This window comes from Ornithorhynchus anatinus, chromosome 20 (assembly GCF_004115215.2).
Source record: "Ornithorhynchus anatinus isolate Pmale09 chromosome 20, mOrnAna1.pri.v4, whole genome shotgun sequence".
NCBI lineage: Eukaryota > Metazoa > Chordata > Mammalia > Monotremata > Ornithorhynchidae > Ornithorhynchus > Ornithorhynchus anatinus.
In genome coordinates this window covers 17,347,305-17,373,227 of record NC_041747.1, presented here as the reverse complement: position 1 = coordinate 17,373,227, position 25,923 = coordinate 17,347,305, and the positions used below count along the sequence as shown (strand labels likewise).

Here is a 25,923-nt window from a genome sequence, read left to right as displayed (position 1 = left end):
TTTTTTTTGTGCATCAGAGTCTACAGGCTCCCTCTTTTGATGATCATTACAGTGTTCTGAGTTATTTCACCTGGAGTGACAAAGGTCTTTAAAGGTCTTAAGAGACTTGTGAAGGAAGCAGAATGCTTTCGAAACTGGACAATCTTGAAAGAGGAAATAGGAGCTCCTGAAAATAGGCAGGATACTATGAATATAGCTTCACAAAGGAAGCTTCTCCAACTCCTGATCCTGTCAGGGAACATGTCTACTAACTCTGTTGTATAGTACTCTTCTAATCATGTAGTACAGTGCTCTGCAAATATAAGTGCTCAATAAATACCACTGACTGATCTTAGTTATCCATCTTTGAATGTTTTATGTCTTTCTTAAGCGGTGGAGACCACATCTACACTATAGTATTCTGTAGTATTCGAGATTCATTCATTCATTCAATAGTATTTATTGAGCGCTTACTATGTGCAGAGGACTGTACTAAGCGCTTGGAATGTACAAATCGGCAACAAATAGAGACAGTCCCTGCCCTTTGACGGGCTTACAGTCTAATCGGGAGAGACAGGCAGACAAGAACAATGGCAATAAATAGAGTCAAAGGGAAGAACATCTCATAAAAACAATGGCAAATAATCAGGGACATATCACAGTTTCGTATCAACCACTGGTAATGGGAGAGTGCTTACTGTGTGCAGAACACTGTACTAAGTGCTTGGGGCATACAAGAGAGTTAGTAAACATGATCCCTGCCCTCGGGGATGGTTAAGCCTCATAAACAGAAGAGTTGCAAAGCAAAAACATAATATGGCTGAGAGCCGCAGCACAAATAGCTGAAAAGGTTAACAGGCTTTCTAGAGAGGGGATGGTGGAGTCTTCAATAATCACAGACAGAAGCAGCATGTCCTAGTGGAAGGAGAACGGGCCTTGGAGTCTGAGGATTTGGGCTCTAATCCATTTGCCATCTTCATGACCTTGGGCAAGTCACTTAACTTCGCTATGCTTCAGTTTCCTTATCGTAAAATGAGGAGTCAATAACTGTTCTCTCACTTACTTTGTCCCGTATGGACTGTGTCTGATCTGATATTATTGTTTCTACCCTAGTGTCTAGTTCAGAGTACATTTTGTTTAATTTTATTTGTAACTAGGAGCAAATCAATGGCCGCAGAATTCATCCAAGGGGTAGTACACACAGAGTAACTGATAACACACTTTATTCAAAAGTCTCTATTTTGGGAAAATAACTTTACTGCAAAGCAACTCTTTCTGTATATATAGTGAGAGGAATCTACAAGCACACAAGCCACAGCAGCTTGGAATGAATAATAATAGTAAATAAAGCAAGAACTGTGAAAGCAGGGCCAGAAAATAGCTGATGAATATGGCCAAAGGAAATATGCTCTGTTCAACATTTCAAACCTTTAAACCAACCAAATATCTGGAACTTAAACTTTCCAAAGTCACTTTCCAAATTCCAGGACTGCAGGGCCAGAAAACTGGGCACACACAAGGAGGGCACTTGTTCTTCTAGAGGCTGGCACACCCAGAACATCCTGTTTACAGTCTCAGGGATCAGGGTAAGGGCAGGGACAGGCATACAGTTTGCAGAGGCCACTGAGTTAATGGAATAGTACTGGATGGGAGTAAATTCCCACTCTCCTGTAAGTATGAAAAGTCAAACTGATGATCCCTTCCCAAACAAGTGTCTCTAAACCAAACCCAAAGAAGTGGTTGATTGGGATGAGCCTGAATCCCGCCGAAATGTAGCCTCATTATTTTCCCACCTGAGGCTAAACAAAGACTCGAAGACCACAGCCTGTAGCCTCAAAAGGGAAAAGGGAAATGGAGCCTATTCGGAGAGAAATCAGGAGCAGAGAGAAAGGTTCCTTTGGTTACTGCTGAGTCAACTAGATGAAGAACCGGGAATCGGCTGCATCAGAAAAGCCTGCAGAACAGAGAGCTAGTGAAGGAAAGGGCTTGCCCAACAGTTGAAAAGAAAGAATGAAGTATGGGAGGGGAGCTAGCGTGGCTATTACTCTGGCGGAACCAGGTCTCTTCCTTCTCAAAGGGCCACTTTAACATCTATCAAAGGGTGACGGTTTCTGAGGAGAAAGCACTATGATTTCATGACATTTATGCTTTCCCTTCTGGAATTTAAAGACTTAAAAGATCCATTAGACACCATTAGCCCAGAAGCCAAATGGAGTTTCTCTACTGTTCCATGAAAATGAGTTGTAAAACTGTCTGAGGACAAATAATCCAGCATCACTTTGTAGGTCCTGAAAGGCACAGCTTTCATTCCTAACTCTGCCCTTTTTTCAAATATGTCAAATATGTCCTCCCCTGCAGGGGAGGGTAGATTGCCTATAATTCCTACTCCATTCTAATCCTCCTTGACCTCTCTGCTGCCTTTGACACTGTCGACCATCCCCTCTTCCTCCATACCTTATCTCACCTTGGCTTCACGGACTCCGTCCTCTCCTGGTTCTCCTTTTATCTCTCTGGCCGGTCATTCTCGGTCTCCTTCGCAGGCGCCTCCTCCCACTCCCATCCTTTAACTGTTGGAGTTCCTCAAGGGTCAGTTCTTGGCCCTCTTCTGTTCTCCATTACACTCACTCCCTTGGTGAACTCATTCGCTCTCACGGCTTTGACTACCATCTCTACGCAGATGACACACAGATCTACATCTCTGCCCCTGTCCTCTCCCCCTCCCTTCAGGCTCGCATCTCCTCCTGCCTCCAGGACGTCTCCACCTGGATGTCGGCCCGCCACCTAAAACTCTACTTGAGCAAGACTGAGCTCCTCATCTTCCCTCCCAAACCCGGTCCTCTCCCAGACTTCTCTATCACCGTGGATGGCACGACCATCCTTCCCGTCTCTCAGGCCCGCGATCTCGGTGTCATCCTTGACTCGTCCCTCTCGTTCACCCCACATATTCTATCCGTTACCAAGACCTGCCAGTTTCACCTCTACAATATCGCCGAGATCCGCCCTTTCCTCTCCACCCAAACGGCTACCTTACTGCTACGGGCTCTCGTTATATCCCGGCTAGACTACTGTGTAAGCTTTCTCTCTAATCTCCCTTCCTCCTCTCTCGCCCCGCTCCAGTCTATTCTTCACTCCGCAGTCCGGCTCATCTTCCTGCAGAAACGATCTGGGCATGTCACTCCCCTTCTTAAACACCTCCAGTGGTTGCCTATCAACCTCCGTTCCAAACAAAAACTCCTCCCTCTAGGCTTCGAGGCTCTACATCACCTTGCCCCTTCCTACCTCTCCTCCCTTCTGTCTTTCTACCACCCACCCCGCACGCTCCGCTCCTCTGCCACCCACCTCCTCACCGTCCCTCGGTCTCGCCTATCCTGCCGTCGACCCCTGGGCTACGTCCTCCCACGGTCCTGGAATGCCCTCCCTCCTCACCTCCGCCAAACTGATTCTCTTCCCCTCTTCAAAACCCTACTTAAAACTCACCTCCTCCGAGAGGCCTTCCCAGACTGAGCTCCCCTTCTCCCTCTACTCCCTCTACCGCCCCCGCTTCACCTCTCCACAGCTTAACCCTCTTTTCCCCCCATTTCCCTCTGATCCTTCCCCTCCCCCTTCCCATCCCCTCAGCACTATACTCGTCTGCTCAACTGTATATATTTTCATTACCCTATTTATTTTGTTAATGAAATGTACATCGCCTTGATTCTATTTAGTTGCCATTGTTTTTACGAGATGTTCTTCCCCTTGACTCTATTTATTGCCATCGTTCTTGTCTGACCGTCTCCCCCGATTAGACTGTAAGCTCGTCAAAGGGCAAGGACTGTCTCTATCTGTTGCCGACTTGTTCATTCCAAGCGCTTAGTACAGTGCTCTGCACATAGTAAGTGCTCAATAAATACTATTGAATGAATGAATAATTTCTCCCAAAGCTGCAGAGATGTGGAAAATTTGTTTGTAGTTCTTCATTTTCAAAAGCATGATTTGAGTGAAGCAGCATGGCTTAGTGGATAGAGCACGGGCCTGGGAATCAGGAAGACCTGAGTTCTAATCCCGGCTCCGCCGCTTGTCTCCTGTGTGACCTTAGGCAAGTCACTTAATTTCTCTGTGCCTCAGTTACCTCATCTGTAAAATGGAGATTAAGAGTGTGAGTCCCATGTAGAAAAGGGACTGTGTCCAACTTAACTTGCATCCACCCCAGTGCTTAGAACACCATTTGGCAAGTAGTAAACACTTAGCAAGTATAATAATAATTATTATTGCCAAGAGTATTACTGTTCCTCTCAAAAGCAGTCACCCTGGGTTCTGGTAGCTACCAAAAATGTTTGGCTATGCTGAGAAGTTAATCAAGAACCTAAGATTACTCCTCAGTGATATGACTGGCTGTGTCAAATCCTTTCCTCATTTCCAAATGAGAAAAGCAGAGTTATGTACTAGGTTTAGCCCTGTCCCATCAATCCAACACAGCCATGCTCGAGGATACAAGAGACCTGGAAGCTGGAGTCAGAATGTAATTCCAGTGCTCTAGGAAACTCAACTTGACAGGCTGGGAACATCAACCAGAGTCTTCGAATCACTGTTTTGGGGAGCTCCCATATGCTAATAAGATGCAGAAACATGTCTGCCAACTCACTGGCATAGTACTCCCCCAAGCACTTAATACAGAGCTTTGCACACAGTAAGCACTCAGTAAATACTATTGATGATGATGATGATGATGATGCAGTTGATTGTGAACCACAGTGAAGCACTATGGATTAACCACTATTCTAATTATGACTAAGGATAATAATTATAATAATAATGTTGGTATTTGCTAAGTGCTTACTATGTGCCTAGCACTGTTCTTAGCACTGGGGTAGATACAGGGTAATCAAGTCATCCCACGTGGGGCTCACAGTCATAATCTCCATTTTACAGATGAGGTAACTGAGGCACTGAGAAGTTAAGTGACTTGCCCAAAGCCCTGAGCCCTGACTCGTAAGCCCATGCTCTTTCCACTGAGCCATGCTGCTTCTGTAAAACCAGGCCTAGATCTAGCAAACTTTACAGCCAACTAACGCTAAGCAACATGGCCCAGGGGATACGGCCTGGACCAGGAAGTCAGAAGGATCTGAGTTCTAAACCCATCTCTGTCACTTCTCTATTGTGTGACCATGGGCATGTCAGTCAGTATTTACTGGGTGTTTACTGTGTGCAGAGCTTGGGAGAGTACAATCTAAAAATAAACAGATACATACCCTGTCCACAACAAGCTTACAGTTTAGAGGAGAAGAAAGACATTAATACAAATAAATAAATTACAGATAAACACATAAGTGCTGTGGGGCTAGGCAGGGGAAACTGAATAAAAGGAGCAAGTCAATGAGACACAGAAGGGAGTGGAAAAAGAAAAACAAGGGGCTTAGTTTGTCAGGGAGGTTTCTTGGAGGAGATGTGCCTTCAATATGACTTTGAAATGGGGAAGAGTAATTGTCTGGTAGATATGAGAAAGGAGGACACTCCAGGCCAGAGGCAGGACATGGGCGAGAGGTCGGTGGCGAGATAGGTGAGATCGAGGTTCACTGAGAAGGTTAGCATTAGAGGAGCCAAGTTATATGGGATGGGTTGTTGTAGATGAGTAGTGAGGTGAGGTAGGAGGGGGCAAGGTAATTGAGTGCTTTAAAGCCAATGGGGAGGAGTTTCCGTTTGATGCTGAGGTGGATGGGCAACCACCAGAGGTTCTTAAGGAGTGGGGAAACATGGCCTGAATATTTTTGAGGAAAAATGATCTGGGCAGCAGTGTGACTTATGGATTGCAGAGGGGAAAGACAGAAAGCTGATACAGTAACCAAATAATCAAGTCACTAAATTTCTCTCTACCTTGGTTACAGCATGGCCTAGTGGCAAGAGCATGGACTTGGGAGTCAGAGGTCATAGGTTCTAATCCCAGCTCTGTCACTTGTCTGCTGTGTGACCTTGGGCAAGTCACTTCACTTCTCTGTGCCTCAATTACCTCATCTGTAAAATGGGGATTAACTGTGAGCCTCATGTGGGACAATCTGATTACCTTGTATCTACCCCAGCGCTTAGAACAGTACTCTGCACATAGTAAGCGCTTAACAAATACCAACATTATTATTATTATTATTCTCTCTGCCTCAGTTACCTCATCTGTAAAATGGGAATTAAGAATGTGAGCCCCACCTGGGGCAACCTAATTACCTTGTGTCTACCCCTGTGCTTAGAACAGTGCTTGGCACATAGTAAGCACTTAACAAATATCATCATCACCATTATTATTATTCTCTGTGCCTCAATTACCTCATCTGTAAAATGGGGATTAAGAGTGTGAACCTCATGTGGGACAGGGACTGTATCCAACCCGATTACCTTGTATCTACTCCAGCACTTAGAACAGTGCTTGGCACATAGTAAGTGCTTAACAAATACCATAAAGAACCCAAAGAACAACATCAGAGGCATAGTTGAACGTGGTCAGTGAAGAAACAAGAGTGGCCTAGTGGAAAGGCCACAGGCCTGGGAGTCAGAGGACCTGGGGTCTCATTCACTCCCACAGCTTCAACTACCAATTTTATGCTAATGATTCCCAAATCTACTTCTCCAGGCCTGATTGCTCTCTTTCTCTGCAGTCTCACATTTCCTCCTGCCTTCAGGACATCTCTACTTGAGTGTCCTGATGACACCTCAAACCTACCATGTCCAAAACAGAATTTCTTACCTTCCCACCCAAATCCTGTCCTCCCTATGACTTTCCCATCACTGGAGAGAGCACCACCATCCTCCCTGTCTCTCAATCTTGGTGTTTTCTCTCATTCAAAATACATATTCAATTTGTCACCAAATCATATTGGTTCTACCTTCACAGCAACGTTAAAATCCACCCTTTCCTGTCCCTCCATACTGCTAACTAGTTAATCCAAGCTTTTATCCTAGTCTACCTTAATTACTGTATCAGCCTCCTTGCTGACCCTCCAGTCTTCTGTCTCTCCCCACTCCAGTCCATACTTCATTCTGTTGCCAAGATCAGTTTTATTTTTTACAAAACTGCTCAGTACATATTTCCTCACCCAAGAACCTCTAGGAGCTGCCCATCCACCTCTGCAACAAACGGAAACTCCTTGCCATAAGCTTTAAAGCTTTCAATCACCTTGCTCCCCCCTACCTCATCTCACTACCCTCCTACTACAACTCAGCCCGCACACTTCACTCCTCTCATGCCAACCTACTCACAGTACCTTAGTTTCATCTATCTTACTGCCGACATCTCGCTTATATCCTCCCTCTGGCCTGGAATGCCCCCTTTTTCATATCCCACAGACAATTACTCTCACTACCTTCAAAGCCTAACTGAAGACGTATCTCCTCCAAGAGACCAACCCTGACTAAGCTCTCATTTCCTTTTCTCGCACTCCCTTCTGTATCACCTTGATTTGCTCCCCTTATTCGTCCCCCTTGCCCCACAACCAGGCTCACATCACTTATGTACATCTCATCTGTACATATTAATACACATTAATACAAGCACTTACCCTATCTCACTTTGATTACTGTATCAGCTTCCTTGCTGACCTCCCTACCTTCTCTCTCCCCGTTCCAATATATACTCCACTCTGCTGTCCAGATCATTTTCCTTCAAAAACATTCAGAACATGTTTCCCCACTCCTCAAGAAACTCCAGGGGTTGCCCATTCACTTCCACATCAAACAAAAACTCTTCACCATTGGGTTTAAAGCACTCAATCACCTCACTCTCTCCCACCTCACCTCACTACTCTCCTACTACAACCCAGCCTGCCCACTTTGTTCCTCGAACACTAACCTTCTCACTGTACCTCATTCTCATCCATCTCCCTGACAACCTCTCACCCACAACCTGCCCCTGGCCTGGAACACCCTCCCTCCTCATATCAGACAGATAATTGCTTCCCCCACATCAAAGCCTTATTTAAGGCCCACCTCCTCCAAGAGACCTTCCCTGACTAAGCCCTCCTCTCCTCTTCTCCCACTCCCTTCTGCGTCGCCCTGACTTGCTCCCTTCATTCATCCTCCCTCCCAGCCTACACAGCACAGATGCAGCTCTGTAATTTATTTATTTATGTATTTTAATGTTTGTCTCCCCTTCCAGACTGTGAGTTCATGTGGGCAGGGAAAGTGTGTGTTTGTTGTTGTATTGTCCTCTCCCAAACATTTAGTACGGTAGCACAGTAGTGCTTTGCACAAAGTAAGTGCTCAAAAAATATGACAAAGAATATTTGTAATTTATTTATATCTTAATGTCTGTCTTCCCTTCTAGACTACAGGCTCATTGTGAGCAGGGAATGTGTTATATTGTTATACTGTACTCTCCTAGGTACTTAGTACAAGTGCTTAATAAATAAAATTGATTGATCTATTGATTGATTACCACTTGCCCTATTTGAAGTTTATTTCAATGTCTTTCTTCCCAACTAGACTGTCCTTGAGGACAGGAATCATGTCTACCAGCCCTGTTCTACTCTTCCTAGGACTTAATACAGTGCTCTAAACACTAAAGTGTTCAGTAAATACCACTGATCGATTGTGGGGCCAGTTCAGGGCTTTTTGTCTGTCATCTGTTCAGTCTAGTTATAAATGCCTCAGTTAAGGTTGCCTGGGGACAACTTGCATTTAAGGAAATGTACCTCACTGGAACAGATAAAGGACCTCAGAAAAATAACTTACCGGTAAATGACCAAGGAGAGGTGTAATACTGTCAGAGACATAAATGATGCTTCCATCTGTGGTCACTGCAAGGATGAAGCCATCTAATGCCTGAAGAAAATGGAAGAATTGAAAGCTCATTTACGGAGGTTCTAATCAAAAGATCCCATTTTTCACATAGCATTTACCTTACTTGGCTCAGGGTAATATTTTTAGGGAGAATTCTTGTTAACCTAAGGAAAGGAATAGTCAAAGTAATCAGCCTTAATAGTGAGTTCCACATACTGTGTTAAAAAAGTCTATAAAATGAAATTATTGATAGAATTTTTAGAATTATTAACACCAAATTTTTATTTCTGTACACAACTGTTCCAGGAGATCAACATATCAGGTACTAAAATGCAAATTAAAATGATAAAATCAATCCCATCCAGATTTAGTTAAGGGGATTTATTGTAAAGATCACACTATTGGGCTGATTCAGAACTGGAATGGATTTTAAAAAAGAATTTTTCTATTGCTTTCCCTAGTCACATCTGAATTCTGTAATAATAGTTGACAGAGTAAATGCCCTCTGAAGCAAAATCGAGCCATAGCATGAAATTAGGGTCTAGATTCACTAAAAGTTAGCTGCCCATTCAAGACACAGACATAGAGAAGCTGCCGGGAAATTGTGACATTGAGGTCAAATGCGAGACCCTACTGCAGATCTGAAGCAGCATAGCCTAGTAGATAGAGCACAGGTCTGGGAGTCAGATGGACCTGGGTTCTGATCCCAGCTCTGCCACTTGTCTGTTGTGTTACCTTCTCTGAGCTTGGGTTACCTCATCTGTACAATGGGGATTAAGACTGTGAGCCCCATGTGGGACATGGACTGGGCCCAACCTGATTATCTTGTTATCTACCCCAGCACTTGATATGGCACTTAACAAATACCATAAAAAAAAAGACCTGGAAAATTGACTTTTTCAATGACATACCACATATGGCCCAGCTTTCTACTTGTATTTAGTACTGGAAGTGGTTGTATCCAACTGTCCATATAAACACTTCAAAATACCTGAATTGTACATACAGTGTTGTCTTATAGGCGATTAGTATTTTTCCTTAAAGCAGAAATCATTTACATTTAGCTCATTTTTTTTTCCTTTGTGGGCAGCTGCATATACTACCTGTCCAGATCAGATGGAAAACCTAAGTCCCTCCTGTCCACAACAGTTTGGCATGACCTAACCAAGCTGATTTCTAAAGTTGTGGCATTTGCTAAGTGCTTACTATGTGCCAAGCATTGTACTAAGCACCTAGGCAAGGTGGATACAAGGAACTGGGTTGGGCACAATCCCTGCCCTACATGGGGCTCACACTCTTAATCCCCATTTTAGAGATGAGGTTACTGAGGCACAGAGAAGTGAAGTGACTTGCCCAAGGCCATACAGCAGACAGATGGCAGAGCTGGGATTAGAACCCATGACCTTTTGATTCCCAGGACAGTACTCTATCCACTACACCTCCTGCTTCCCCCAGGAATTGTTGTCAGAATTCTGGGGCCTTTCGGGATGAACAGGACCATGCCTGATTTATTAGTATAATAGAGAGGTTGATTAAAAACACAAATAAATAGAACTTTCTCACCAGAAAATGGTTAAACCAATGAGGCGACCAATAGTCTTCTGTCTGGACTTACCTTCAGAGCCACCCTGCCAATTTCGCTGCTGAAAATTCTGTGAAATATTATCTGCCCCACATTTTGGGCCTGTATATCTAAACCTTGGGAAAAAAATGGAAATGCAGTTGTTGAACCCCTCTGATAAAGATTATTCCGTTGTTCTTTTCCTATCCTCTCTAGAGCCAGGAGGCCCAGAAGGAGGGACATTAACCCCTTAATGGATCTTTGGGAACACTGTCACCATGGCAATAATTTGTTCAACAATCCCTTAGGCATCTTAGAAAATCAACATCCTTCCCAAAATGGGCAACTGGCAAGAAATATGTTCCCCAGAGAAGCCAGGAAAATGAACGCAGGCTTCGCTTCTGGCTTCTCTTTCCATTTTCACCTGCATGAATATGTGATGTTGGCATGAATGGCTCAAGAAATGTGGGGCATATCTTAAAAGAGAAGTGCATTCTTTCAAGTTCGGGGCTGTTCATTCAACAGAAGTGTACCTAAATAGCAAGGTGAAACTTCCCTTTTTTCCTTCTTTCATGTGAGTGCTCTACCACTGATGCCAGTGGGGATGCTGAGCAGGTCAAAACCTCAGGGCTGGGGCATGCAGAAGAAAAATATACTACCTGTCCAGATCAGATGGAAAACCTAAGTCCTTCCTGAATTCTTCGGTATCAGAACATGTGGGAGTTAGCAGGGCTATGAGATGGGAAATAATGTTTCATCACTTTGTTAGCATGTTCTATCAAACCTACACCACCGACGTTTCCCTAAGAGGGCTTGCTCTGGTTTTAAAAGTCCCACCAGCATAATTTCTAAGTAATTTTATAAAACATAATTGCAGAATGATTGTGTCCTCCTATGTTTTGTAAAGAAGACTTTCATGAGCACTTTGAAAATGGTGACAACAGAAGCATTCATGGGCTAAAGTTAAGATAATGTTTTGCTGAAAAAGCTAGGAAAAAGTCCATCTCTGACTTTCTCCCTCAAATTCTTCCAGTTTATGAAATCTTACCCCAAAGGCTAAGAAAAAAGAGAACTGAACTCAGAATACTCAGAAACCTCACGAGTATTGTTTCTGGTATGCTGAAATTTACTGGAAAATGAATTCATGTTCACTAGGTTCAACTATTCTTCATAGGCTGAAATCTATAGCTTGCAGCTCAACTCATGTGGTTGCATATTTAGGTGCCTGTATGTAAAAATTACAACTTACAGATTAACATATTTAATGTACTATATTTCTGCATATATTAATGCATCATAGTCACAAGCTGCATTTCATGTATGAAGTCTTCCCAACCCCTCATACACACTTGTGGCTGAATTTCACTGTCACTGCTGTTTTCTTTAAATATGAAGGGCAACTAAGTTTACATAATTATCTCATTCACCCATTTTAATAATTATGAATGATCAGTTTTGGACTGTATATAGGAAAATCATTTTCCATATAAAATTATGAAGTATTTTCAGGTCATCAGACTCCTTTCAAATATCAGACCTTGAATTTTTTTTTCTTTTAACTCAATTTTAAAAGAACAACAACAGATCGTCACCTTCAAATGGAAGAGGCGATTCTGAGGGAGGAGCCAGTGATGTAGTTCTTCTCAATATTAGTTTTTCCCCATATTGGACACTGTCAACCTTTCTAATGCTAGGGATGAGATTCAATTTTCATTCTCAGCGCTCTCAGAGTTTATGGTTTATGGCAGGGGAAGAACAACGCTTAGACTTGTAAGACTAGAGGGCTAACGGGCTAGAATTTAAGCCCATTGTGGGGCAGGGGTTGTCTCTCTTTATTGCTATAATGTACTTTCCAAGCGCTTAGTACAGTGCTCTGCACACAGTAAGCACTTAATAAACACGATTGAGTGAATGAATGAAATCCCGTAGTTTGTGGCTTTGCTTAACTGCCTTTCAAATATTATAGCCCTATCACAATACTCAGCAAGTCAATAGACACTGGGATGTTTTCAGGACTACGGGCAGCATTTGTTTGGACCAGAGGGTCATATCCCAATCAGTTAATCATATTTTACTTCAATGTGTCAGGTCGTTTTAAAAGAAATTTTCACCTCCAACATCAGCTGGGTGAATTCTTCATTACTGAGAAATGAGGGCTTCCAGTCTTGGTGGATGTCACAGATTTCCGTTTGCGCTGAAACTTCTAAACAAATACAAATATGTTGTTACTGTCTTTAAAAATGCAGGAAAGTGGGATTTAACAAGCAAAGCACAATTCTCTCCCACATAATCTTTTATTATTGAATTCTTTTACCCAAGTTCAGAGCCTTTCAGGTAACTAGTAAATCTTCCCAGGTAACTGGGAGTCAGAAGGACCTGGGTTCTAATCCCAGTCCCACTATTTGTCCTCGAAATGACCTTGGGCAAGTCATTTAACATGCCTGCACCTCGGTTACCTCATCTGTAAAATACGGATCAAGTCTGTGAGCCCCATGTGTGACAGGAACTGTGTCCAACCTCATTTGCTTGTATCTACCCCAGCGCTTAGTACAGTACCTGGTATATAGTAAACACTTAACAAATACCACAATTATTATTATTATTATTATTATCACTGTGTTCAGACCACTGTACTAAGCACTTAGGAGACGATTATATAACTCTAGCATCTCTAGAATCCAACCTTTCCTCTCCAACCAACCTGCTAGCATGGTGATCCAAGAATTTATTACATCCCAACTTGACTACTGCACCAGCTTCCTTGCTGATCTATCGCCTCTCGTCTCTACCCACTTCAGTCCATATTTCACTATGTTGCCAAGAGCATTTTTATAAAAAAAATTTTCAGTTTATATCTTCCCACTGTTCAAAAACTTCCAATGGTTGCCTATCCATCTCCACATCAAAGATGTGTATAATAAGCACTCAATCAGCTCTTTTTTTCCAATGGACTTTGTTCAGCACTTACTATGTATCAGGCACTGCTCTAAGTGCTGGAGTAGATACAAGCTAATCAGGTTGGACACAGTCCATGTCCCACATGGGGCTCAGAGTTTTAATCCCCATTTTACAGATGAGGAAATGAAACACAGAGAAGTTAAGTGACTTACTTAAGGTCACACAGCAGACAAGTGCAAAGCCGGCGATTAGAACCCAGATCCTTCTAACTCCCAGGCTCATGCGCTATTCATAAGGTCATGCTCACAGATCTCCTACTTCAACCCAATCTGCAAACCTCGCTCTTCTAATGCCAACCTACTCTCTGAACCTTGATCTCATCCCTCTTGCTTCCAATCCCTTGCCCATGTCTTCCCTTTGGCTTGGAACTCCCTCCCCCTTCATAACTGTCAGTCCATCACTCTTCCCACCACTAGACTGTAAGTTCCTTGTGAACAGGGATTGCATCTATCAACTCAATTGGAGTGTACCTTCCTAACTGCGTTCTACAGTGTTCTGCACAGTAAGCACTCAATAAATACCACTGATTGATTCAAAACCTTCCTAAAAATCACATCATCCAAGAGGCCATCCTTTATTGAGCTCTCATTTTCTCTCCTGGCCTTCCCCTCTTCATCACCTATGCACTTTCTTGGATAACCCTTAAAAACTCGGTACATATCCTTATAGTCTATTATTTCCCCTATCTGTAATTTATTTTAAATCTGCCTCCCCCTCTTCACTGTAGACTGTAAGCTCCTTGTGGGCAGGGATAATTTCTACCAACACTACTGTACTGTACTCTCCCAAGCACTTAGTACAGTGCTCTGCACAGCAAGTGCTCAATAAATATCATTGGTTGATTGATACTTTCCCACTAAATACAATACTCCACACATAGTAAACATTTAGTATATACTAATGACTGACAGTGTAGACCCTGGTAAGACATAAATCCTCCTTCTTACTGCCTGCCTAGGAGGCAGCACTCTAGACTGAGCCTACAGGAGAATGTGTGGGAGCGAGGGGAAAACACACACACACAAACACAAGAGTCACCCAACTCCATGGGGATGAAGCGATAGCTTTTCTGCTCCAGATTACGAACCATCATGGTTTTTACTCCTGTGGCCCCGAGGCCCTCCACTTTTATAGAAATCACCAGTCAAATAGCCCACGAAGCAACATGGCTCGATGGAAAGAGCCCAAGCCTGGAAGTCAGATGGCCTGTGTTCTAATGCTCGTTCTGAGGCCTCCGTGCTCTGTGACCTTGGTCAATTCACTTGTTTTCTGTGCCTCAGTTTCCTCATCTGTAAATATGGATTCAATACCTCTTCTCCCTTCTACTTCAGCTGAGATAGGGACGGTGTCCAACCTAATTTATCTTCTATCTAGCCTAGAGCTTAATATAGTGAGTGGCACATAGTGAATGCTTGACCATAGTCATAATTGTTAAAATGTCATGTGGTCCTGGCCAAAGAGGGGAAGAAAGAGAAATGCTAAATTCCATTATTTCTGAGGCTAGGCTTGCCCTGATGCAATTATCTGCAGACCCTGCTTTTTCCTAAATCATTTCAATAAAGGAGGCCCAATCCTCAAGCCCCACTCTATTTGGCTTGATACTGCCCTGTGAAGATCTCAAATCCCTACCTTTGTTCTGAATGAGCCCCAAGCATGACGGTCTGGGGCTGCACTGACAAATGGTCCCAAGGGATGAGAAGTGACTGTGGAAACTGAGGAACAGGGTTGCCTAGCAGCAAGAGAAGGGGATCACAAACAAGGGCTATCTACCTGAAAGAAAGCATTCTCTTGACTCTAAGTTCCTTGTGGACAGGGAACGTGTCTACCAACTCTGTTGCACTCTCCCTAGAGCTTAGAACAGTGCTCTGCACATAGTAGGTGCTCAACAACTACCATTGATTGAATGATTGAGCTTTCAAATCTGGGTTTTCCAGGGATATTCCTGAGATTCGGGGTGCTGCTTAGGAGAAGAGCAATTTACTCTTCAAAAGAATTTCCCATTGACTGTCTTGTGGATCACCTCACAGAACAGGATGACAAAACCAATAGAGGCCCAGTAGATTGTGGGAGCAGGGCCCTGCTCTTCAGGGATATCCATCTAACTGGGATCGTCTGCCCACATACACAATTAATTGTTTAACTGTAATGTCTTCTTTTCCAGGTTCCTCATTCCTGGGCAAGTGTGGCTGTTTAGATGAAACAATGCAGGTTCTTGGGTTCAGCTTGGCTGTTTGTTTTTCCAGTCACCTTTGGCTTTTCCTGGCTGGCACTTTAATTCAACCCATGTTAGTTCTCTTTCCTCTCCCTAGGATAGCTTTGATCGAGGTACTTACAGTACTCAAAAAACCTGCAAAAGAATAAGAAGGATAATGAAACTTTTAGTTGTCCCAATCATGCCCTATTCTATGAAATCATCTCATCTTTGACAAATTTTAGTGAGAAGCATCAGTGTAACATCTGATAACTATAATTACTTCCTCAATAATTCTGACTTGTGACTTCATTAAAGATCAAAGCCAGGGGGTAGGAGGAGGGGATTCTGCTTTCCATTCTTGCTACTTTCATCATTCCCAAATTTGCTTTAATTCTAAAAAAAATCTGAAAGTGGGCGGGAATGTGCTAGGATGGGGTGGCTGATGGCAGAGAAGTTGGAGAAGTGGGACGAAGGGTGAAGCGCAACTTTGCAAAATAACTCTCAACTCTAAGCTTGGTCCTGTGTTCAATGGCCAACAGGGCAGAATCTATGGTCTTTCTCCGATTCTTTATGATTTTTAATAATAATGTTGGTATTTGTTAAGTGCTTACTATGTGTAGAGCACTGTTCTAAGCGCTGGGGTAGACACAGGGGAATCAGGTTGTCCCATGTGGGGCTCACAGTCTTAATCCCCATTTTTACAGATGAGGTAACTGAGGCACAGAGAAGTTAAGTGACTTGCCCACAGTTACACAGCTGACAAGTGGCAGAGCTGGGAATCGAACCCATGACCTCTGACTCCAAAGCCCGTGCTCTTTCCACTGAGCCACGCTGCTTCTGAGGATGAGCAGGACAAGGTTCTGCACAGTTGTCCTGGGTGAACTTTCCTTGGGGAGGCCTAATAGTAGGAATTACATGTATCAGTAATAGGACCAGTAGTCCAAGGGATTTGCTATCTCCAAATTAGGATCACCTCCAGAGAGAGAAGTCTGACAGGCCTACACACACACACACACACACACACACACACACGCACAAAGCCAGGCCTACTAATGCTGCTTTTGGAAAAGCCTGGAAATGTTCCCTTTTCTTTATTTTTCATGTCAGGATATTCAGGGTCAAATGAAAGTGGTGAGAAAGGAAGCAGAGCTGGGAAGTGACCAAAGTCTGTTTTAGGAGGTGGGACTCTTCAATTCTCTTCCCTAAATGGCTGGCTGCAGTGGTTATAATCTCTCTTTCTCCAATTCTACTCATTTCCTCTTATTCCCCAGGCAGGACACCAGGAGAGAAACCTCTAGGATTTCCCCCTCCCATCTCCATGGGGACAAACATGGATATCATTTGGGAACCTGCCCCAGGCTTCCATATGCAAAATATGATTGCTCTCTTAAATTCAGTCACAAGAGAGCAGGTCCTGGGGCATGGTAGATAGACAGTTTTTGCTTCTAAGATGGCCCAGGGAAGAAACATCATCAATCAGTGGTATTTATTGAGGATTACTATGAGCACAGCACTGTTTTAAGTGCTTGGGAGATTACAATATAACAGAGTTGGTACACATGTCCCCTGCCTATCCAGCTCTGTGTCAAACAAAAACTCCTCACCATTGGCTTCAAAGCAGTCCATCACCTTACCCCCTCCTACCTCACCTCGTTTCTCTCCTACAACCCAGCCTGCACACTTCACTCCTCTAGTTCTAACCTTCTTTCTATGCCTCGATCTCACCTGTCTCGCTGCCATCCTCTGGCCTATGTCATTCATACATTCATTCAATTGTATTTATTGAGCGCTTACTGTGTGCAGAGCACTGTACTAAGTGCTTGGAAAGTACAATTCAGCAACAAAGAGAGACGATCCCTGCCCACAGCGGGCTCATAGTCTAGAAGGGGGGCAACAGACATCAAAATAAGCAAATAGGCATCAATAGCATCAATATTAATAACTGAAATTATATATACACATCAAAATAAGTAAACAGGCATTAATATAAATAGAATTATAGATATGTACCTATATACACAAGTGCTATGGGGTGGGGAGAGGGGATAGAGCAAAGGGAGTGAGTTGGGATGATGGGGAGGAGAGGGGGAGCTGAGGAAAAGGGGGGTTTAGTCTGAGATGGCCTCCTGGAGGAGGTGAGCCTTCAGTAGGGCTTTGAAGGGGGGAAGTTTGATTGGCAGATTTGCAGAGGGAGAGCATTCCAGGCCAGAGGTAGGACATGGGCCAGGGGAGAATGAGGCACAGTGAGAAGGTTAGCACCAGAGGAGAGGAGTGTGCAGGCTGGGATATAGAAGGAGAGAAGGGAGGTGAGGTAAGAGGGGGTAAGGTGATGGAGAGCTTTCGTAATATCCCAACTGGATTATTGTGTTAGCCTCCTCACTGATCTCCCTTCCTCCTGTCTCTTCCCACTCCAGTCTATTCTTCATTCCGCTGCCTGGATCATCTTCCTTCAGAAGCGTTCTGGGCATGTCACTCCCCTTCTCAAAAACCTCCAGTAGTTCATTCATTCATTCATTCAATAGTATTTATTGAGCACTTACTATGTGCAGAGCACTGTACTAAGCGCTTAGAATGAACAAGTCGGCAACAGATAGAGACAGTCTCTGCCATTTGACGGACTTACAGTCTAATCGGGGGAGACGGACAGACAAGAACAATGGCGATAAATAGAGTCAAGGGGAAGAACATCACGTAAAAACAATGGCAACTGAATAGAATCGAGGCGATGTACATTTCATTAACAAAATAAATAGGGTAATGGAAATATATACAGTTGAGCGGACGAGTACAGTGCTGAGGGGATGGGAAGGGAGAGGGGGAGGAGCAGAGGAAAAGGGGGAAAAGAGGGTTTAGCTGTGGAGACGTGAAGGGGGGTGGTAGAGGGAGTAGAGGGAGAAGAGGAGCTCAGTCTGGGAAGGCCTCTTGGAGGAGGTGAGTTTTAAGTAGGGTTTTGAAGAGGGGAAGAGAATCAGTTTGGCGGAGGTGAGGAGGGAGGGCATTCCAGGACAGCGGGAGGACGTGGCCCAGGGGTCGACGGCGGGATAGTGGAGACCGAGGGACGGTGAGGAGGTTGGCGGCAGAGGAGCGGAGTCTGCGGGGTGGGCGGTAGAAAGAGAGAAGGGAGGAGAGGTAGGAAGGGGCAAGGTGATGGAGAGCCTTGAAGCCTAGAGTGAGGAGTTTTTGTTTGGAGCGGAGGTCGATAGGCAACCACTGGAGTTGTTTAAGAAGGGGAGTGACATGCCCAGATCGTTTCTGCAGGAAGATGAGCCAGGCAGCGGAGTGAAGAATAGACTGGAGCGGGGCGAGAGAGGAGGAAGGGAGGTCAGAGAGAAGGCTGACACGGTAGTCTAGCCGGGATATAACGAGAGCCCGTAGCAGTAAGGTAGCCGTTTGGGTGGAGAGGAAAGGGCGGATCTTGGCGATATCGTAGAGGTGAAACCGGCAGGTCTCGGTAACGGATAGGATGCGTGGGGTGAACGAGAGAGACGAGTCAAGGATGACACCGAGATTGTGGACCTGAGAGACGGGAAGGATGGTCGTGCCATCCACTGTGATAGAGAAGTCTGGGAGAGGACCGGGCTTGGGAGGGAAGATGAGTAGCTCAGTCTTGCTCATGTTGAGTTTTAGGTGGCGGGCCGACATCCAGGTGGAGACGTCCTGGAGGCAGGAGGAGATGCGAGCCTGAAGGGAGGGGGAGAGGACAGGGGCAGAGATGTAGATCTGCCTGTCATCTGCGTAGAGATGGTAGTCAAAGCCGTGAGAGCGAATGAGTTCACCGAGGGAGTGAGTGTAAATGGAGAACAGAAGAGGGCCAAGAACTGACCCTTGAGGAACTCCAACAGTTAAAGGATGGGAGGGGGAGGAGGCGCCAGCGAAGGACACCGAGAATGACCAGCCAGAGAGGTAAGACAGGAGAGGACGGAGTCCGTGAAGCCAAGGTGAGATAAGGTATGGAGGAGGAGGGCAGCAGAGAGGTCAAGGAGGATCAGAATGGAGTAGGAGCCATTGGATTTGGCAAGAAGGAGGTCATGGGTGACCTTAGAGAGAGCAGTCTCAGTAGAGTGGAGGGGACGGGAGCCAGATTGGAGGGGGTCCTATCAACCTTCGCACAAAACAAAAACTCCTCACTACTGGCTTCAAAGCTCTCCATCACTTGCCCCCTCCTACCTCTCCTCCCTTCTCTCATTCTACTTCCCACCCCATACACTCTGCTCCTCTATCGCTCACCTCCTCACGGTCCTCCATTCGTGCCTGTCCAGGCATCAACCCCTGGCCCACATCCTACTACTGTCCTGGAATGCCCTCCCTCCTCACATCTGCCAAACTAACCCTCTTCAAAGCCCTACTGAGAGCTCACCTCTTCCAGGAGGACTTCCCAGACTGAGTCCCCTTTCCCTCTGCTCCTCCTCCCCTCCCCTTCCCCCTCTCCTGCACTCTGCTCTTCCCCCTTCTCCTCCCCTCAGCACTGTGCTTATTTGTATGTATTATTTATTACCCCATTTATTTTGTTAATGCGGTGTATATTTCCATTATTCTATTTATCTTGATGATGTTGTCTTTAGTTTTGTTCTGTTTTGCTTTGCTGTCTGTCTCCCCCAGACTGTGAGCCCATTATTGGGCAGGGATTGTCTCTATCCACTGACGAATTGTACATTCCAAGCACTTAGTACAGTGCTCTACACATAGTAAGTTTTCAATAAATACTACTGAATGAATGTGAGGAGTGAGGAGTTTTTGCTTGCCTGCCTCGGGCCTGGAATGCCCTCTCTCCTTCTATCTGCCTGGCAATTACTCCGCCCCCTTCAAAGCCTTATTGAAGGCACATCTCCTCAAAGAGACCCTCCCAGACTAAGCCCAACTTTTCCTCATTTCCCATTCCTTTCTGTGTCACCCTGATTTCTTCCCTTTGCTCTTTCTCCCTGCTCCCACAGGCCCACAGCCTTATGTATATATCTGTAATTTGATTTATTTATACTGATGTCTATTTGTATTGATGTCTGTCTCCCCACCTCTAAACTGTGAGCTCCTTATTGGCAGGGATTGTTGCTATTTATTGTATTATTGTATTTTCCCAAGCATTTAGTACAGTGCTCTGCACACAGTAAGCACTTAATAAATACGACTGAATGAATGAATGAATGTCCACAGTGAGCTTACAGTCTAGAGGATGGTGCAGGACTGTGAAATAATAATAACAATAATAATGATTGTGTGGTATTTGTTAAGCGCTTACTATATGCCAGGAACTAACTAAGTGTTCAACCAAAGCAAATTACGTGGGGCTCACAGTCTCAATCCCCATTTACTAGATGAGGTAACTGAGACATAGAGAAGTTGAGTGATTTTCCTAAGGCCACACAGCAGGCAAGTGGCAGAGCCAGGATTAGAATCTATCACCTTCTGACTCCCAGGCCCATGCTCTATCCCTGAATCCTGCAATTGGAAACAACTGAAGAATTGGCTAGGGAAGGTTGGAATAGGTAGGTGGAGGATGGTGGAGGCTGTCTCTTGGCTGGATAAACAGTGGAAAGGCTCTAACCGGGCACCTTCCCCTGAAAGCAGCCGAAGACTACAGGGCTCCAGATAGGAATTGGGAGAAGAGGGAACATTTTACCATTGTGTTTCTGCAAAAATCCAATGACCTTTTCAAGCACTGTAGTTTTGTCCATTTTGCGTGTGTTGCCAGGAAGCATAGAGCTAAGCTCTTTGATGAGAACATTGAATTGATCACGACGCTTTTTCTCAGACTTGTTCCGCGAAGCCCTGCAGATATGAAAAACACCGTTACAAAAATATCCTTCTAGTTTCTCGATACGTCATGAAGAGGAGCAGTTTTCCAGCAGCATCTATACTTCTACACTGTCAGGCAAAATTTAGTTGGAGGGGTCTGGGAGCTCAATTGATCCAGTTCGTTGCCTCAGGTCCACGAATGATTACATTACCCAAGGCAAACTCTGAGGCTCTCGAGACAGATACCCCACAGCAATGAAATATTATCTTCTAAAGAAAACTCAAAGCCTATGTACGTGGCAATGTAGCGGATAGTGGAACTGGATCTAGTCGAATCGCATGGGTGTGGGTGTCAGAAGTCCTTACTCTGCCACTGGTCTGCTGTGTGATCTTGGAAAAGTCACTTAATTTCTCTGTGCCCTGTTTCCTCAAGTATAAAAATGAGGATAAAATATCTGCTGTCTCTCCTCCTTAGACTTGTGAGCCCCAAGTGGGATAAGGACTGTATCCAATTTCTTTATAATGTATCTACCCCACCACTGAGTATGGTGCTTAGCAGAGAAGCATGTAAAAACCACAATTATTATTATTATTGAAATATTCATCTAGCAGTCAGCATATGAACTTCATTTTCACAGGAAGTTGTACGGGATGGAAATACCCGCAGATTCCAAGGGGTTTGGATTAATTCATTAGCAAGCAGTCCCCATTCTCAGTCAATATCAGAAAATCTAGGAATGTGGAATGGTCCGTCCCTATTCATACGGATGAATGTCCAGAAGAGCAATCATCGCATGATTCCCCCATGTACCCTGCTGTTGCTGTCAGAAACAGAGGTCTGGTCCCAGCAGTGGTGCTGCTGCAATGTTACCAGGGGTTCTCAGCCCTATATCCCAGCCAAAAGTGCCCAGGAGTCACTTTATTATCATTATTATTCTTGTATGTGTTAAGTGTATACTATGTGCCAAGCACAGTTCTAAGCTCTGGGATAGATACAAGGTAATCAGGCTGTCCTATGTGGGGCTCACAGTTTTAATCCCCAGTTTACAGATGAGGGAACCACAGCACAGATAGGTTAAGTGACTTGCCCAAGGTCACCCAGCAAACAAGTGGCAGAGCCGGGATTATACCCCACATCTTCTGACTCCCAAGCCCGTGCTCTTTCCACTAGGCCATGCTGTTTCTCCTGGACTCCAGTTAGCCTCCACTGGATCCTAAATCCCTCCAGATCTTCCATTCTTTGAATGCAGGTTTGGGGACCTTTTCTGCTCAATGCACCTCAAGTCCCTGCACCCCTTATCACTACCAGCACCCTTCAACAGAAGCCCAGGAGTCTCCTCGAAGGTGGAGGAGTCACTGGAGACAAGCCTAATCCCCCCTCCTGCCCCACCGAGAATGACTGCAGGAAGTTCATGGAGAATGTGTTCTCTCCCATGCCCACATCTCCCCAGGTCTACTCTCTCCCCTGCAAAAGGTCCTTTCATTCATTCAATAATATGAATTGAGTGCTTACTATGTGCAGAGCACTGTACTAAGTGCTTGGAATGGACAATTCGGCAACAGATAGAGACAATCCCTGCCCAATGACGGGCTTACAGTCTAATCGACCTTCTCCTCTAGCCCCTACCACAAGCAGCCACCAAGGTCTGAGATATCAAGAACATTTCATTAATTCTTAATTCAGCACCAATGAAAATAATTCCAGTTCCAACCACCTTCCCTTAGGCCTAATACCTCCCCCTTAAGGATACTCTGTACACCCTTGTAGGTGTCCAGGGACTCACCTTCCTCTGATTCTTCCCTTCTCTCAAATTGTTCCGGATTTTGGTCTGACCCTTCCTTAGTCCTTCTCTGGACACAGGATCTCTCATTGTCCTGCCTCCCCCTCAGAGACAGGAGCCTCACTCTTCCAGGGTTCTAAGTCACTTAACTTCTTTGAGCCTCATCTGTAAAATGGGGACTGAAACTGGAGCCCCATGTGGGACTTGGATTATGTCTAACCTGAGTAACTGGTATCTACTCCAGCACTTAGTACAGTGCCCAGGACATAGTAAGCACTTAACAAATACCATAAAAAATACAAAAACAAACTCTGGACACCAAACCTCCAGGGTATCCCAAACCTCCTTCGGGAATCATCAGCAATCCCTCCCTGTGCTCTGTGTCCTTCCAGGGTTCCCAGAACAAGTTTTCCTTGTATCCTGCTCTTCCAGGCACACGGCTTGCCACTTCTTGCCGCTATGGTAGCCGAAGGTCTCCTCTCCAACTCCCTGGCTGCCCTATTTCCTGCCCAGTCTTTCTCAGGTCAACTGGGCTAATTATTTACACTTCATTTCTCTGTGCCTGATTCCTCAGCAGTAAAATGGGAATGAAATATTTGCTCCTCCCTTCTACTTAGACAGCAAACCCTGTGTGGGTGTGGGGCTGTGTCTGACCTGATTAACTTGTATCTACCCCAGTGCTTAGAACAGGGCTTGATACATAGTAAGTGCCTAACAAATGTCATAATCATCATCATCATTGTCATCATTAGTATTATTCAGTCTAGGGAAGAGAACCAAAGGGTGACACTCCTGTCTTCTTTGCCCTTTTCTAAGTATGGGGCTGTCATGGATGAACACTGCCTTATATTCTTAAAATATTGCCCTGAGTTCCTCAGGTTGCTCTCCTACGTTTGTGGACTCGGAGCCTGGTGGCTGAGCAGGGAAGTTGGGTTAAGGAATTAGGTAGGCCTGAGCTACTTTGCCAATAGTAATGATGGCTTTATTAAGCACTTATATATGTCAAGCAACTGGAGATAATCAAGTCACGACACAATCCCTGTCTCACATGGGGTTAACAGCTTACGGAGGAAGAACGGGTATTCAATCCCTTTTTACAGATGAGGAAACTAAGATACAGAGAACTTAAGTATCTTGCCTAAGGTCACACAGCAGACACATGGTAACACCAGAACAAAAATACAGTTCTGCTAACTACCAGCCCTGAGTTCTTTGCAGTAGGTCTCCTCTCGACTGTAAACTCACTGTGGGCAGGGAATGTGTCTTTATATCATTATATTATGCTCTCACAAATGCTAAATACAGCATTCTGCACAAAGTGTTCAATGAGTACGATTTATTGATATACAGATTGATTGCTGCAGGGAAGCCTGGATACACTGGCATCCCTTAGCTTCTCCATGGAAACTGAACCCAGGCAAGAGATGAGCTAAAAAGAGGTGGCCTCCTCCCCAAGGACTCATGGATGCAGAGAAACCAAGGACCAAAGTTGATGCAGTGTGGCTCAGTGGAAAGAGCCTGGGCCTGGGAGTCAGAGATCATGGGTTCGAATGCCGGCTCTGCCACTGGTCAGCTGTGTGACTGGGGGTAATTCCCTTAACTTCTCTGTGCCTCAGTTACCTCATTTGTAAAATGGGGATTAACTGTGAGCCTCACGTGGGACAACCTGATTACCCTGTATCCCCCCCAGTGCTTAAAAAGTGCTCTGCACATAGTAAGTGCTTAATAAATACCAACATTATTATTTTATTATTATTATGGCCCAGCTGAGGCGGTGGCAGGGAATCAAAGGTGTGGTTGGTGGAGGAACGGTGGGTGGGGAAGAGAATTTAAGCATAGTTACATTATGCACTTCTCCCTTTCTACTGCCCAACCCGCACGCTCCGCTCCTCTGCCGGTCACCTCCTCACCGCCCCCCGTTCTCGCCTAACCCGCCGTCGACCCCTGGCCCATGTCCTACCGCTGTCCTGGAATGCCCTCCCTCCTCACCTCCGCCAAACTAACTCTCTTTCCCTCTTCAAAGTCCTACTGAGAGCTCACCTCCTCCAAGAGGTCCCAGACTGAGCTTCCCCTTTTCCCTCTGCTCCCTCTGCTCCCTCTCTGCCCCCAACCTTCACCTCCCCTCAGCTAAGCCCACTTTCTCCCCTTTCCCTCTGCTCCTCCCCTTTTCCCTTCCCCTCCCCTCAGCACTGTGCTCATTTGTATATATTTTTATTACCCTATTTATTTTGTTAATGAGATGCACATCCCCTTGATTCCATTTATTGCTACTGTTTTTGTCTGTCTCTCCCAATTAGACTGAAAGCCCATCAATGGGCAGGTATTGTCTCTGCAATCTGTTGCTGAATTATACATTCCAAGCGCTTACTACAGTGCTCTGCACATAGTAAGCGCTCAATAAATACTATTGAATGAATGAATGAATTATTCATTATTCCTAATTATTTAGGAATAAGAAGCCACTTTCTTTCATGTCTCTCCCCAAGCTGTCTCTCTTTCCTGCTGCCAGGGCAAGATGGAGACTAGAGTGTTTGTGGCCTCCCCCACAATCACAAGAAAAATTTCATTCTATCAGAAAAAGACATCTTTAATAAACCTTACTTTAATCTACTAGCAAAAGGTTTCCCCACAAACACACATCAGTCTAGTGGGAAGCAGTGTGGCCTACTGGATGGAGTACAGACCTTGGGCAAGTCACTTAACTTTTCTGGGCTTCAGTGACCTCATCTGCAAAATGGGGATGAACCCCATGTGGGACATGGACTGTGTCCAACCTGATTACCTTGCATCTAGTCCAGCACTTAGAATAGTACCTGATACATAGTAAGGTCTTAAATACCATTAGAAAATTCAACTGGAAGCAATGTAGCCTAGTGGAAAGAACACGAGCCTAAAATCCAGAGGGCCTGGGCTCTTATCCCACTTGTCTGCTATGTGACCCTGGGCGAGTCACTTCTATCAATTTTTTTCAACTCTAAAAT

The 25,923-nt window shown here is 44.8% G+C and overlaps 1 protein-coding gene across 1 annotated transcript in view; it reads right to left on the bottom strand.

The window, feature by feature from the left end:
* The window catches only part of NPAS2 (neuronal PAS domain protein 2), a 105,641-nt gene that overhangs the window by 63,619 nt on the left and 16,099 nt on the right, over positions 1 to 25,923 (bottom strand). Inside the window, exons 2-4 of the mRNA XM_029047798.2 lie at positions 21,046 to 21,194; positions 12,391 to 12,482; positions 8,671 to 8,760 (exon numbers count right to left, since the gene is read on the bottom strand). Of these exons, the coding sequence (XP_028903631.1) occupies positions 8,671 to 8,760; positions 12,391 to 12,482; positions 21,046 to 21,194 (331 nt within the window). The remainder of the gene's footprint in view (positions 1 to 8,670; positions 8,761 to 12,390; positions 12,483 to 21,045; positions 21,195 to 25,923) is intronic.